The sequence below is a fragment of the Pseudopodoces humilis genome, chromosome 19, assembly GCF_049639895.1.
Source record: "Pseudopodoces humilis isolate 2021_Gansu_Grassland_sample_001 chromosome 19, ASM4963989v1, whole genome shotgun sequence".
NCBI classification, from domain to species: Eukaryota; Metazoa; Chordata; class Aves; order Passeriformes; family Paridae; genus Pseudopodoces; species Pseudopodoces humilis.
Window position 1 is genome coordinate 9,584,100 of NC_142218.1, and position 16,483 is coordinate 9,600,582.

The 16,483-nt window shown below is 39.1% G+C and overlaps 1 protein-coding gene across 1 annotated transcript in view; it reads left to right on the plus strand.

Annotated features, from left to right (window-relative positions):
• The window catches only part of DIDO1 (death inducer-obliterator 1), a 48,460-nt gene that overhangs the window by 8,268 nt on the left and 23,709 nt on the right, over nt 1–16,483 (plus strand). Inside the window, exons 2-7 of the mRNA XM_014254073.2 lie at nt 4,231–4,418; nt 6,006–6,110; nt 6,415–7,333; nt 7,639–7,957; nt 9,894–10,106; nt 10,610–10,835. Coding sequence (XP_014109548.2) covers nt 4,334–4,418; nt 6,006–6,110; nt 6,415–7,333; nt 7,639–7,957; nt 9,894–10,106; nt 10,610–10,835 — 1,867 coding nt within the window. The 5' untranslated portion in view covers nt 4,231–4,333. The remainder of the gene's footprint in view (nt 1–4,230; nt 4,419–6,005; nt 6,111–6,414; nt 7,334–7,638; nt 7,958–9,893; nt 10,107–10,609; nt 10,836–16,483) is intronic.

Sequence of the window (16,483 nt, forward strand, 5' to 3'; positions counted from 1 at the left end):
ACCAGCTTTGGTGCAGATTACAGCAGTTTGGCTGAGTGTTGAGGAGTGCTGACATCCAAGGTCAGGGAATAGGCAGCATATTTTGCTATCTAGATGGGAGAGTGAGGGAATAAAGATCCCTGGTCTTTCATACATATTCCTCAAACATTGAATAAAATCCCCAGTAAACTGAATCTGAAGAATTTGTCCTGAATACTGTCAAACTTTTTTGTATGCAAATCCTCAGATAAAGGAAATTAAGTTACTTTTTTGGGATGGGTTTAGTTCGTGTTAAAGGTTTTATTACTAGGCTTCCTTTCAAGATTGTTTTTTGGAGTGAAGTCTTCCCAGTTAACTGAAGCAGGGAATTCAGAAATTCCAGCTCCAGAAATGACAAAACCTTGATGCAGTCAGAGGACCCACTGAGCTGTTATTTCTTCTTCAGAGAAATGAGAAAAAATAAAAGTGGAAGTTCTGATCTGAATGAATATTTGTCATAATTTATTAAATCGTCCTTTATCTAGAAATACAAGCACAAAAAGATGGGCAAATGTTGCTTTTCTTGAAAAAGTTTGCTGTGTCCTCAGATAAAGATGTTATGTTGGGCACCCTAAGAAGGGCTTAATGAAGTCAGCAACAGCAGATCCAGATGTCTTCATAGCCCATCCTGCCATGAATATCTCAGCTCTGTGTTACTGGCAGAGATAATCTTTCCTTTTTCACCGGTGATTTCTGAGTGCTGGCTCACAATGGAAGGTACTAGATAAGTATTCTTCCAGTGTGGAAGACTTTCTGAATGTGAAAGGGAGATTACAAGCAGGGTTTTTTGTTTGGTTAGTGGAGATGTGTTGGAGATTAGAATTTTAATGAGTGTTGTGAGGGGGATTTGAAATTTGGGACTCTCTTTTCAGTCTCTGAGTCAATTGGCTGCTGAGTCTGCTCTGGAATGTCTTCAGTCTGTTTACTGAAAACCACAAGGGTTCTCAGTATTTGGAGAATCCACAGGGCTACTGAATGTGGGTGCTGGGCTTTCTGCTCTTGCAGTGTGGCAGCCCTGTGATTGATTTCAGGTTTGTTACTCCTTGGGAATAGTTGATGAAATTGAAACTAAAAGCTTGTGACAGTTTTGTGATATTAATAGGGTACAATACTTCTGTGCTTCCATTGCTTCTGCATATAAGTCTGGAATGTAATCAAGTGCCTAACTTGTTTTGGAAAAATTGAAACATTTTACCTGAAAACTAATGGGAGAGGAAAAAACTAAATGTTTTCTTGACTGGACCTTCTCTCTTGAGATACTGTGCATCAGCTTTATCCTCCACTTCCAGTTAAGTGACTGTTTCACTGGAATGCTCATGCTACTAAAGCAGCTCCAGATTTGTATGTTTAAATTAATTTATAGTTAGACATTTTCCCACTGGAGACTGCTTCTCACAGAAGCTGTGAACCCCTGCAGGAACCTGGCCTTTTGAACATATTTCTGTTCATGTTAGTTTGCCTTTTTATCTCATCGTTTATAGAGATTCTTGCCTCAGTTTTTTCAGGGGAACAAAATAACCTTTCTAATATTCTGCAGAATATTAGATACAGTTACCTAACATAGATAGAAAGATGGGATGATGCTGATGGGAATTGTCTGCTAGGGGAAATAAAATAATTTTTAGTTTTCAGCTGGAGCTTCCAATTTCAGAGATGTGATTAATATATTGTGTTAAGAGAAATAAGTAAAGTTATCAAGGACGTTCAGCTCATTTAAAACAAGATTGCCAGTTCTCTGCTTTGGCTGGCATTTCTGTCAGTATCTCTGCTGCAGTTGAACACTGAACTTGAGAACAAACAGAACAAAGTGAACAAAAAATTCCACTGAATCTGGAAGAAAAAGAGGTATTTGAAGATTCCAAAGTTCCATATGTTGTTGTAAATATTTTTGCAGGCAGTTTGTAGAACATTTGCTTAGAAGTGCAAAGTAGAATTGTGAGTTAAGGCTTCATCCTTTTGTGTTTTGATAATACTTGATTTTTCAGCTTCTTTTATGCAATTAAGTTTAGCCTGTATTAAGATGCAATTCTGCAAGAGCAGGTTCATATAAAGTAAGTTTGAAACTTCCTCTGAAAATGAGGAATGAAAAATATTTTGAACAACATGGGAAAGGAAAAAATGGAAATAGTAATAAGAAACAATCAGGCATTTTAGAGCAAACATATGGGCTTTGTAACTTTAGTGTTTTAAGTGCACTATATTTTTTATATATATATATGTATATTTTTATCCCTCAAATTTGGAATTATTTTAAAATTAAGGTTCTGTATTTTTTTTTTCCCTGTAGGTAATGGTGATAATACAGGTAATAGCAATTAGACAATATCTACTAGAGCAAAAAGAATGATTCTGGCATAGAATCTTGGTTTCCAGGTATTTCAGGTGTTAATGCTGTTCTCTGTTAAATCAGAGCTGTGCCCTGTGCTGCTGAGCCACTGGGTGTGTAGTGAGTAACCCTGGAAAATGTGCTTTGTGTTCAACCAGCTTTGTCTCCTAAGAGATGATGCTGGCTCTGGGTTTGGAATGTTGTGGTGATTCTTGGTGACTCAAACGTAATTTGAAGAGCAGGTTGCACACCGCGGCTTGAATGTCCAGGTGCAGCACTGTGAACACAGCCCTGCAGACAGTTCCTTCTTTAGGTTCAATACCCAAACAGGAGGTACTTTCTGTGTCTGCTGGAGCCTTAGTTTGTTTCATATCTTAATACAGAGATAAACAAGAAGTGATTAGCTGACTTCCCTCTCCCTTTAGGCATATCACTTAAAAATTGTGTGATGTGTGATCAGTTGGAGATTCTAAACAGGGATTGAAAGGTTCTTATAGAACTACACTGTGGAAGGAGGCACTTTAAACTCAGTGACTGATTCCCCAGATATAATCCCTGATTGAGACAATGGAGGAAAATACCCATTAGAGCAGGTATTCAGTGCCATGAGATACAGCACCAGGATCTTTCTAACCAGTGTGTTCTGTTCTTTTTTGCTGTTGAATTTTTTCTCCTGTTCTTGGAGTGGTAGTGGTTGGTTGAGGCAAAGAATGTATGTAATCCTCTATAGAAAAGGCACAGGGGAAAGAAGAAATACTGATATGAGTCTAGCTCTATACTCCAATTAGTACAATTAGTATTGTTTTTACTAATTCTGCCCTGCCACAGTCATGCAAATCTTGTGATTTATAGTTCATGAAATAAAGTGATCCACTGATGAAAATTGCATTTGGGGAGAGTTTTGTCTTCTCCCCATTCCTTATTTTTCAGGACAGTGACATTGGAGAACACGTAGAGATGATGATGGCTTAAGGAGTAAAAAGTGGTTTTTGAAGAGCACAGAAGCTTTAGGAGTTGGGGCTTCAGAGATTTGAAAAGAATAAAAAAAATAATTAAAATCAAACTTAGACTATATATTGGCGTGTCTATGGGGGATTATCTAACCCATGTTAAAATTTGTATATCACCTCACCTGAAGTATTAATAACCAATTTTTATTCCTTTCGGAGAATTATTATTGTTCTAATGTCCTGCACCTGCTGTGGCAGTTCCCCTGTGTCTTTAATTGCAGGGTGCTGAAACACAGGGTCTGTGTTCAGTTTAGCTCTTTTGTCTTCACTAATTTATGTCATAGTCCAGTTCATCCTGTCCAGCTGGTCCTTCTTTACCTCCCAAATTCTTTTCTACTCTTCTTGTAGTCTGGTAGTTACTTTTGTGTTAATGCAGGCATTGCCTACTGATGATCAAACTTACATGCTCAAAGCTGCAGTGTCTCCTGGATTGAAATTTTGTATAAATCAGTAAATCTGCCCTATTGTGAACTGGGCCATGCTAATGGAGTTTAAAAGCGTTTCTGTATTTTCATTGACAGTCTGCACTTAGTAAATTTCACTCTCAGAATGCTGTTAAATACTGCCCATGGACTAAATTCTTCATCAGTTTTGTTACTGTTCTGGATATCTTTATTGAATCTAAATGAATTAATGAGAGTGCAATCATCTTTTATGTTTCTTTCAAAGGTCTTGGCTATTGGTATCTGGGGAGGTGCTATTGCTTAATTTTCCCAGTTGCAGTGTTTTTCTGAAAGTGCAAAACTGTCAAGCCAAAATAATGGAGTTTGCTTTATACTGTAATGCAAGCAAACCAATTCCAAACTCAGTTAAACAACAGTAAGATAAGTTAATAAATATATCGATGCCTTATTTTGTCCCTTTCTTTTTTTCCAGGAGCCAGCAGGAAAACGAGGATTGATAGCATTTGGACGTGCTGACAACTCAGAGATTGTGTGGCACTTGTGAGTCAGGAAATCCAGCATGTGCTGGCTGGAGGATGCTGAATGACTCTGATCCTGTGCTGCCCTCCTCTGGCTCAGCTCTTCAAGGAGAAACAATTCGAGCCTCTGATGCTGTGTCAGGTACAAAGGACATTGGAGAGCATTCTTAGTTATTTACATTTTAGCTGAAATTTAGATCTCAGAATTTGGGTAACCTCTGCTTATAAGTTTGAACATTTCTTCATGTTCCAGAGTAACCAGAGATGTAAATTCTAGCTGTTTTGACTTACTCTCTTAATTATGTTGTGACCTTTTTTGTAGAAATATAATTTTAGTGCTGTTAAAAAAAGGAGTTAAAAATTTATTGTTAGTTTTTTTTTAATGGGGGAGCTTAAAAAGAATTTAATCTTGGATTGAGACAGTTTGAGTTCTTTACCTATAGACTGCAGGCTTAAATTTCACATTTTACTCTGTCTCTAACATTAAAAGTTATCAGTTACTATTTAAATTAATGTTCTGACGTCTGCTGCTTTTCCAGTGACATTTATAGTATTCACAGTTACAACTGAAGTGTTAATTTTTTCAACATATCTGCATAGATTTTTATGTTTCCATAGCATTGCCCCTTAACATTTCTGTTCCAGCAGTGTTAAATGTAACACTGAAAGCACAGGATTTGCAGAGGAGGGATTGTGTTAAGACAGAACAGTAATGGAAGTGATGCAGCATATGAAATGAGGAGGCATTTATTCCCAGGAAACCTTGGAAAATGGGAAAAGCTTTCTGAAGAATGCCTCTGAAAACTTGTAGCTGTGTTATGTACAGCTGTTCAAAACATCTGATTCTTCAGTGCTGTTACTTAGGAATTCTGCTCATGTTCCCTTTTGGCTTACCTTTGTAATTCCTCAGCCAGGGATACACATATCCAGAAACATCCTTAGGGAGAGTTGGGGTGCGTTCTTTGTTTCCAAATAATTTTCTATTTAGCCTGTTTGAGGTGCAGTTAGTACTGCACATTCCAGTTCCTGGGGAGCAGTGGCACGGCATGGCTGCAGAGCAGTGTCTGTGCCCTTAGGAGCAGTTCCAGGGCATGCAGCTCATTGGAAATGTATTAAATTGAGTACTTGTTTAAACCAGGTTATTCCCAAATGTATCAAAATACAGATCCTACATTTATTTCTGTCATTTTCTTCTGCCTTTTCAAATAACAGAATCTTCTAGTAAGGTGGGAAGGACTTTTGCAAAAACAGAGATCTGCTTGTCAGCACAGATTTTCTGGTTTTTTTTGTGGCTGAGTCTGTGACAGTTGGAGGTTCTTTGCTGAATCAGGGTTTTTTTGGGTCATTCTGGTAGATACATAGGCTGAAAACATTTTTGTAACCACGTCAAGGACCAGCCTTTCTTACATTTCATTCCACACAGAAATGAGTGGAACTGCTGTAGAGTTTTTCCCCAGACAAACTCCAGGGAGTAGTGTCATACTATGAAGGAGTTCTTTGGTTTTTTTTTTTGAGAAATACCAGAAAATATCAGAAATCCTGAGACTACTCAGTAATATATGTCAATACAGTATCCAAACCCACATATTTAACTTAGCACTTTGAAGGAACATTTGTGGCTTGAAATACAAGTGTTTGTTACAATTAATACTGAGATCAGAATATTTGGTAACTATTTAGACTGTGAATATTTTTGAATGAGAGTTTTGGACATTTTGTTTCTGTTCAGCATTTCAGAGTGGGGACAGTGTTGCCTGTACTATGGAACAAGCTAGAAACGCAGTGCCATTAGAGTCTGAACCTAATACTGACAACATGGAAAACAGTTCTCCTGGTAAGAGTTCTTCCTTTGCAATTGAAAGTGTGCTTATTCGTCCGTCATGTATGTGTGTGTTACATGTGTGTAAATTATTTTAAATAACTCAAGAGTTTGTAACAGGCACAGCTGGACTATGTGGTCACAGTGATCAGTGATGTGTGTAATTGCTACTGCTGTTGTATTGCATTCACAAGAAAAGATTTTGTGTTTTGAGGCTCATCATATGAATTAGAGGTACATGGATGTCACGAAGAAGGGTTTTGAGAAAGCACATGATTTGTCATCACCACCACTTTATTAACTCTTCCCTTGTTTTTAGCATCAGTGTTGGATGATAAAGGTGAGCAAAGCAATGAGGAGGAACAAAAGTCTGTCAAGCCGACAAGTAAAGAGTTCAGGAAAACCTGGGGGTTTCGGAGGACCACGATTGCCAAGAGAGAGGGTGCAGGAGATGTTGATGTGGACTCCAGTGAGCAGCAGCCTCAGCAGCAGCAGCAAGGCATAAACCTCAGGAGGAGTGGACGGCAGCCAAAGCGCACAGAGAGAGTGGAAGAGTTCCTGACCACGGTGAGACGCAGGGGCAGGAGGAGTGTTCCCACGACCCTGGAGGATTCCAGTGAAGCAGCCTCTGGGCCAGCCACGGATGCTGAAACTGCTTCTGAGGACAGTGTTGAAAGCACTCCAGATACAAAACCTGTCACTCGGAGGATTTGCACCAGGAGTTGTAAGGAGCAGAAAAGCCCTAAAAGCAGACCCACAAAAGAGGAAGAGGAAGAGGAAGAAGAAGAAGAGGAGGAGGAAGAGGAGGAGGAAGATGCTACTTCTGATAGTGACAGTGATGGGTTAACACTAAAGGAACTGCAGAATCGGCTAAGAAAGAAACGTGTTGAGCAGAAACCTCAGCTGGTGTTGAAGGATGTGCAGAACCACCTGAGGAAAAGGAATTCGGAACAAGATCCTGCCAAAACAGGTGATGTCACACCAGAAAAACAGGAGGAGTCTGAGCTGCCTGTCAAACAGGAGCCTGAGACTGCAGACAGCACTGAGATTGCAAGTCAGGTAGTTGTGTCTGAGGAGGACACAGAAGATCTAGAGGCCCAGAAGGAGGAAAAACCAGCCCTTGGTGCAAAGGGAGCCTCGGATGAGGAACCCGAAGAACAGCCCAAAAGCAAACCCGAGTCTGAGATCTACGACCCAAATGCCCTGTACTGTATTTGTCGTCAGCCTCATAACAACAGGTAGGCAAAGGGCTCAGCTGCAGACACAGTGCAAGGACTTGGAATTTTTCTGTGATGAAAAATGAAGCCAAGATGCTAGTGCTTACTTTCTGAATGAGCTTTTGGGTTTGTTGAATTTTGATGGGGAGTTTATAACAAGTACTTAAAAGAGCATAAACAAACACAGAAATAACCAGTGAGGCAGAACCTTGCACTGGTGCTTTTTTGGGGTGCTTAAGTTGTGTTGCTTGAAATATTCAGTGAACGTTACTTGTCTTTCCATTTCACAGTGTTTTACTGTTCCTTGGTGGGTTTTTTTTTTTCAGGTTTATGATTTGTTGTGATAGATGTGAGGAATGGTTTCATGGTGACTGCGTGGGTATTTCTGAGGCTCGAGGGCGATTGTTGGAGAGGAATGGTGAGGACTATATCTGTCCAAACTGCACCATTCTCCAGGGACAGGATGAGCCTGTTTCAGAACTAGACCAGCAGGAAGCTAAAGTGGAGCAAGGAAATGCTGATGGCACAGAATTCACAAGCATAGGAACAATTGAACAAAAATCAGTTGAGGATCAAGGAATCAAGGGTAGGATTGAAAAAGCTGCAAATCCAAGTGGAAAGAAAAAACTAAAGATATTTCAACCTGTAAGTATTTTAATTGTTTCTTTTTTTTCATGTTTTACTGAGTACATGGAGACAATGACTTATATGCCTATAAACTTGATTTTGAAGCTACACATAAGCTGAACAGTCCACTGAACAGTGCTGGTTAGCAGAACCATAGTTCTCTCACTACAGGAATTAAAACTTAGTTTCAAGTGAGGGATTTAAAAATTTCATATAGGTGTAGGAAATAGTTTGTGCTATTCTGCCCTTTCAAAGTAATGTTTTGGAAGTCAAACAATGAGGTATTCTTTTATTATTTTAATAAAAATATTGTAATTCTGGGCTGATTTATACTGTCTTTGAAATATTCACAAACATTTTGGACATTTTCAGTGGTAGTAAAACTTCTATTTAACATTGACAAGTCTCTATTAGAGTTAATTTCAGCTGTACTTCCAGTTAGTCTTTGAAGTTCTGATTTTTGTCGTGATGATGCTTTAGGTTATCAACACATAGAGAATTTCTTTTTACTACCTTTTTAAATCTAAAAAATGTATATTTTGAACTACTTAAAAATCTGAAGTTTAAGTTTTGTAATAAAAAGTTCCATGCCCAATTGAAAAGGCATAGAAGCTTCTTCAACTTAATGTATATGAATTTCAAGAACCACGTGCTACAGTGGTTGTCTTTGTTCTGCCTAAAGTACTGCAGTAGTGCCAGTGTCCTGGACAATTCCCTTTACATTTCAGAGCTGTTCATGGCACCACAGCTAGATTAATGTATAGATAGAACAGTTTGAGCTGATTCTGTGAATATTTACTATTTTAAGATAAATGTGTGGAAAACAGTATTCTCAAAAATATTTTCAAATACATTTGTACTTCTTTGTACACAGAAAGGTTTTTGAGAGTCCAGTGCTGTTGGGGTTGGCTCTGCTACTGAATATTACCAAGTGCTCTTTATCTTTACTTCTCAGTTAAGTGTGTACATGATGGGAAAATTCCCAAATCCAGGTTTTATCAGGCTGCTTCAGATAAAGCTGTGTACTGACTTGTCACTGCAGATAAGTTATTTGAACTATGCAAATACTATTTATTTAACTGGAAATGTTCCTGGATAACTTAATTATTGGTAGTTAAAAATGGTGAGAGGTTGTTTAGAACTACAGTAGTTGTGAGTGTCTTGTATAATTTTTAGGAGTAATTTGGAAAACAGACTAAAAGCATAATACCCAGAGGTGATATGTTGAGCCTAAAGAGCTTTCAAGTATTTCTAGACTTAATGCACTGTTTTCAAGGAATGTGCTATTTTCTGAATTGTAACATTGGAAGAGGAAGTGCTTCATCTGTAACATGTGGATATAAATGGAGAGTCATTTTGAATTAGAGGAAAATTCAGATTGCAAAGGCAAACCTGTAAATGTGTAAGGAGTAGGAGGCTATATGAAAGTTGTGTTTAAGAATGTTTTTTTATGTAAGTTGGAGATTGCTGAAATTAAAATATGTAAAACCTCTAGAGCAGGAATAATCTGTACACCTGAATATCGAGTGCATCCTCTGACAGGTGTGCATGGCTGAGGACAGCAGCTGATGGGGATGGTTTAGACACCCTGCTGTTGAGAACCCAGCTTTGCATTATTGAGGACATTTCTCACATGATGTAGAGGATCATTAAAAAAACACTTGTGTATGAATGGGATTTGAAAATTTAGGAAACCAGCCTCCTTTATCTCAGGACTAGCAGACATGAAAATACAGCACATCCTGAAAAAAATGTGTTAGGAGTGAAATTCTTACCCTTTGTACGGGTTGTTTGTGTTGTGTCATGAACAGCAGCTGTTCTCATGCTGGCAGTTGTGCAGATCAGAGCTGCAGTCTGCACATGAGCTGTGTAAGCATTTCTCCATGTTACAGTGCCTGTTCTGCTGTTTCCTCTTTGAAGTCTGACCCCACTCCATTTCTCTCCGTATTTGAAGGTAATTGAAGCTCCTGGTGCTTCCAAGTGCATTGGCCCTGGCTGTTTCAACGTGGCCCAGCCTGACTCCGTGTACTGCAGCAATGACTGCATCCTCAAACACGCTGCAGCCACCATGAAGATCTTGAGTTCTGGCAAAGATGCAAAACCAAAACCTAAAGAGAAGATCAAGCCAAAATCTGAAAAGCCTGGTGTACCAAAACCTCAGCAGCAGGTAAGCTTGTGTTAATGATCCAGAGCAGTTGCCCTTGAGCACTGTTCCTTATTTCTGTACTCTCCTTTTTGACTCAAAACTGCCAAATCCTGCACTGAAGAGGAGCTTTCTGTTATTTTTATGTTCTTGTTATTCTGTTGCCTTTTTCCATGGTAAGGAAAATAAAATGTTTTCCTGCAGTTTTAAATAAATCTTAATAATTGCCTTTAGATGGGGGAGAGTTCCTTGCAAGAGTTGCCTAGATGGCAATAACTTAAAAAAAGTACTATTCTGAATAATTACATCTTTTTTATTTTACTTTAAATCAAATTAATTCTGTGTTCTTAAACTAAACTTCAAATTACTGTGTTTTGGAGTAATTAAATAATTTCAAATGGTGCACTATAAAAGTAAGGAGTTTAGTATAAAAGAAACTGTGTACCTGCATGTAACTCTCTCTGCTTGTTTGGAAAATGCAATGTACTTGATGATTATTAGTAATCAAGCTACTTTTAATTATCCAGATGGGCATCAAACCAGTTTCAAACCAAAAGAGACAGTTTCCTGAGAAAAGAGAGGTGAATGTGAAGAAGACTGTTGTGAGCACGGCCAAGACTGAGGCAAACACCCAAGCTCCTGCTCGAGAGCCAGTGGCAGAACCCGTCACGCCGTCCTGGGCCAGTGATCATAATTACAATGCTGTAAAGCCTGAAAGGACTGCTGCCATTTCACCTGCACTGTTGTTCAAATGTATGTATGGCTTAGGGATATTCCTGAATAATCATATTTTCTTTGAATACCCATCCATTCTTGGCTCTGCAAGACCTAGGGAGTTTAGGATTTGGGGGTTTTTTTCTTATTATGGCACCAAGCTACTTTTCCCACCTTCAAAGATTCACTCACAGATACACACAAATAAGAGACACTTTTAGGAGTTTCATTTGTATCATATGACAGTTGTATGATTAAGAGCCTGTTGACCTACCCAGCTGATTTCTGGATGAAAACTACATGGTTAAGCTTGAAATCTTTCCCATAAAGACAGTGTCTGTTTCTAATCTAGAAGGTAAGTATTGATACATATGTGTTAAGTTCTACAAAAAGTTGTGCAGTGTGCACTGTGAATCAGCAATTGCCTGTACTAATTTCAGTTGTATTTTTGTAATTTAGATTTGGCACCTGTCTGTCAGGTCTTGCATTTTCAGTGCCTGGTGCCGAGAGTGAAATCTTCAACGTGGTATCCAACGATACTTGACACCTCTGCAAACAGCTTTTAACTGTCAAGTATATTCCTGCTGCTTTTCTTCCTTACATGAAATAACTTAAGGACCATCCTTTACTTCTATGTTTGGGGGGGCGGGGGGCAGGGGCGGGGGGGGGAGGTAGAACTCTGTTCTTTTTATTTTCTTCTTTTCCCCCTTTATCTGTTCATATTTCACACATTACCCACACATACAAGAGTACATCTCAACTGGATGTTGGGCAGAGATCCTGCCTTGCATATTTTTGCAGGTTTTGAATAGCATCCTTGTAACTCATGTAAAGGTAAGTCAGTAACTGCTTTGAAGCCTGGACAGGTCTTTCTGCTTATGACATCTTTTGATTGACTCCATCTCAGTAGTTTTATAGAGATGAAATCTGACATTTCAGTTACAAACCACGCTCATGTTAACTCCTCATGTTAACTCCTTTGAAGAGTAATGAATTCAGAAATTCAGTTCTCACAGCTTTTGTAACCACACTTCAGCCAATTTACATTATATTTTGATAAGTAAACCTAACTGTTGGACACTTACATGTGAAGTTACAGATAAGTTTATAAATAATATTTAAGATGAGATTTTCTAGTTAGAATTTTTAAACACTGAGGGAGCACCAGCTATCCTAAATTGCTGTTGATGAACATGGCACATATCAGGTATATTTTAATGGTCTTTACCCACATCAAGTTAAATGGTTGTAATTTTTCTGTGTACGTTTGCTGTGGATTAGGCCCTTTACCTTTTGTATTAAACTCCCTTAAGGTAGATATTTTAATTAATTTCTGTTCTTTTAAGATTATTTTAAAGAAAATTTAGCTTTTTTTCTCAGAAACAGTAGTGTTTTAAGCATAACTAAAATTAGTGGAAAGACATAAATGAAACTGTAAGGGCTTATTTTACTTAAGATTTTCCTGACTGTGACTGTTGTGGGTGTCCATAGAACCATTTCACTTAAAATGTTCTTATTCCTATAAGGTCTGTTTTTTTCCTAGGAGACAGGAATACAGGTTTTGATGCAGAAAGTTTGAGGGTTTTTCAAGGGAGTTTGCTTTTAAGATTTACCACACTGTAGGTTTTACAGATTTAACCACTTCCAGTAGAAAACTGGATTCCTGCAGTGAAATAGTAAAATTGTTTCCAAAAGACTGTAATTACCAGACATTAGTAACAAATAGAGAACAACCTACTTCATGTGGTGAAGAAGTCTCATACCAAATGCAAGGAAGAACTTCAGATTGTTTTTGTTAAGGTAAGTTGCACTGATATGTGGGAACTCTGCCATTACTAAATGCCCAGATAAATTGTTTGTGTATTTGTGAAAAAATGCATCCTGCTTTTAAATGGATAGGTGTGAGCAGTAATCTTCCTAAGAAGCTGCCAGTGCACCATCCTCAAAAGTACTCTACCATATTTTATTTCTGTAAGAAATCTTTGTGCTATTCAAAACCTAAAAGTTACAGCATTAGGGAAATTCATGAGAGTCGTCTCACTTCAGGTATCTAAGAGTGAGAAGTCTCTAAATCTGAGCTAGTCTGTCAAGGAAAACAAGTTTATTGGACCAAACATAATCTGGTTTAGGTGCAAATCTTAGAAGTAAATAACTCCCAGTTTAGAAATACGCATTTCTGAACGTTGATTATGAAGGACTTGGAGTCCAGAAGAGGCAAAGGACTTCCAAATGCAGTATTTCAGAATACCTGTGTTCTTCCAGAGCTTCCAGCCATGTTCACCGAATCCTTGTTTGCAACTTCAGCGCAGGAGGCCTTTTAGGAATTAAGAAAACTTAAACTGCTTAACAGAATCACTCTCTAATACTCTTTCCATCAGTCAATTTATCATTTCAAACATAGATTTATTTTATATATTTACTCTGTACTTGTGAGTTACAAGGTTTTGTTGTTATTACATGAGATCATTGTTCAGTTTAGTACCAAGAAAATGAAGTCACTTTTAAAGATGTAGGTGATAGGAGTATACCATGTGTTTGCATCTAAGCCTACCACCAGGGCCCTTCTCCTAACCTGTTCTGCAGTTGTGAAAAAAAGGGATATTTAGTGCTACTACTGTGCAGTTACACAGAACAGTGGTATTTCTTTTTCCTTCTGTTACCCCATTAGCTTGTGTTTCTTCACTTCCTAACTTTCCTGTGACTTTTGGGGATATGAGTTAGGGATGTACTTAGAAGTGACTTTGTACACCAGAACGTGGTGTGTGAGAAATGACACTGTCTTCCATCTTTCTGTGCCCAGTGAAAATAATCCTTTTGATTAATTTAAAAACTAGAGTGGGAAATACCTTGATTTGATAAATGAATATTAAGTAAAAGAACTTCTAAAGTTTCAGACAGCATTTGGAGTACACATATAAAAGGAAATTAGGTCTGAGTTACATTCCCTTTCAGAAGAGTTGGTTTTTCTTTTGTTAGGAAAATTGGTATTAATGTAATATGCAGTGCTCAGATTTTATATTGCATTTCTGGAGTCATCCTGGCTTCCAAATTCATACAAGTATGTGGATTGTTGAGATTTCTGAACATTGTTCAGAGAGCCATGTTACAACAGCAACACTTGTAAGAGACTTTTTTCTATATTTTTGGTATTAATTGTCAAGCAGAAGTCAGCAGTAAATGCAGTTTTAAAATAGAAGATGAATCCCAAAGGAGGGCAAGAGGGGTGTAAGCATTTGCAGTATCCCAATTTTTAAACTACCCAGTCCTAAGTATGCTAAGCGTTCATTAGTGCTTCAAAGCTTTGAAGTTCACCCGATTTCAAATAATAATTTACTAAATTCTGGTGTTAAAATGGGTTAAGTATCTTTCCTGCTTTTACTGAAAAAAGCAACTAAGTATGCAGGAGAGTGAGGAGGGTTTATTAGGTAAAAGCTCAAAAGGAAGTATTAAATTACTGTTCATGTGGGAGAACTTCAGAGTAAAAAGCACTTGTCACACCAAATCACTAAACTTGTGTTTACATTAACTGCAGACAGATATACAGTGTGAATTTATAGCAAATCATGATCATACTTTATTTGGTACCAGTATTTCACTAAAGTTCTTAATGAATGGGGTTTGGAAGGGAGGGGGGGAGTGTTTCCTTCAGAGAAAACGTCAATGTTTGTGGTCCTGCTCCTGCTTCCCAGCAGGGAATTATGAAGAGACAACGCTGCCACCTCCTGGAAGTGGGAGCCCTGGCTCTGGTGATACAAACTTCCTTTTGTTATCCCTTTTCAGTTTTTTTCATCTCTTCTGCAGCTGAACTTTTCGACACTCAAGAGCAATTCACAAAGGGAATAGGATGTGCTTGTGTAGTTAAAGATCTTGGACTGTTTATTCCTGTACACCTCTTACAAAATAAGGAGACTTTGAGAATGGGACACAGGGATGCCCCACCAGCAGAAACTGCTGTGTGTATCAAAATGGCAGGATTGTAGCATGCATAATTTATGTGTGCATTTCCTTGTGTCTTGATTTTTTTTGTTCTTTATGTAATAACAGCATGAAGACAGGAAAGAAAGAAAACCATTCTAGAGAGAGCAGGGGGAATAGAGTGTACTAAGGACAGGATTTATGGCTCAGGAAGTAATAGTGGTGTGTAGGGAGCTGTAAGTACTGATATGAAGAGTAAAAGATAAGGTCTTGTCTACCCACAGGCTGGTGCCAATTTAATGCTGCTTTTCAGGCAAGATCATACCAGCTGAAGTTGTGACTGTTGAGTGCAGTGGATGTCCATATACTGCAGTTGGCTTAGCCTAACTTAAAATATATTTTACTTTACTTCTTAAGCCATAGGTATGTTTGCCTGCAAGGGCTGGACTCCTTTGAGTGTGAGTGCTTCCTCACAGGAAAAACTGGGCTGTACCAGGTTCCATACTATTATAACTGAACTACTGCTGGCAGCTGAATTGACTCCTAGAAAGCCAAGGTGTCCTGCTTAATGCTGTGTTCTGCAATGTAGGCCCATCCTGAGAGGCAGTAAGTATTGAGTAGTACCAGGGAAATGAAAATTCCCTGATTTTGGTACTGACCACTTTTTGGGACACCTGGCTGCCCTGTATGTAGGTCTGGCCTAAACGTTTGAACTAGAGTTTTCAGAAAGGCTGCTGACTGACCAGTAATGATCAGCATACCCAAGATGAGTCTGCCAGAACTTCTGAGAAATTCACCTTGGAGACCTGGCTTTGGAAGGGTTGTACAGGAGTATAACCTGGCAGCTCCACTGCTGAACTCCTCTCGTGTGACTGGCAGGGGCTGTGCTGGCCTGGGGCTGGTACAAGACCTGAGCCCTGCCTGTGGAGGGAGGCAGACCATAGTGGTGTTGAAGCCAACGTCCCCTGGGACCCAGCCAGTTAAAAGGAGCAGTGGAATCCTTGGGGAGCCATTTTCATCTCCTGCCTGTGAACTACTGGAGCTCCCCTTCTCTGCTCTGCAAGGTATGTCACACGTGCCCTGTGGCTGGCAGCCACGTGAAGATTTTTGCCATCTCTTAAGTTAGGAAGGCTGGTCCCTGCTCCCGGCATGTGCTCCTGGCACGTGCCTCTCAAACACCCAGCACAGCCGAGGCACTCGGAGACAGCAGGCCAGCACTCCTGCCACCAGGGGTGCTTTGGCTTCAGTGTGAGAACCATTGTTCAGGGGAAGGGTTGGGGGGCAGAAACCTGGTACAGCTTTCAGAGGCATTGTGCATATGAGGGTGGTTAATCTCATCATCAATACTGAAAGTGATGAAAGTTTGATTAAAAACACTCACCACCCTCTTGCTGTTTTGCTTTCTTTTACTAATTTTACTTCAGTTCAAACTTTGAACTTTGCTTACTTGACTGCACAGCCAGTGAAAAAGTTCTTTGCTAGTCCCCAAATAAAAGGGATTTTTTTTTGAGGTGATCACTTGTACTTTGAGTCGAGTTTGCTGCTGATTGACTGTGTCCGGTCTGTGCTGAACTTGGAACCCGAAGATGGCCTGTCCCTACGAGGAGTGATGATGCCAATCCATGAACAGTCTGGAAAATAAGAAGCCCTTTTTTTTTGCCTCAGATAGTGCCCCTCTCTCTCAGGAGAGAGTAAAGATGCAGTTGTCTAACGTAGATAGCTCACTTCAGTATCATGTAGATTAAAATAAAACTTGTGTGTCAAAGCTACAG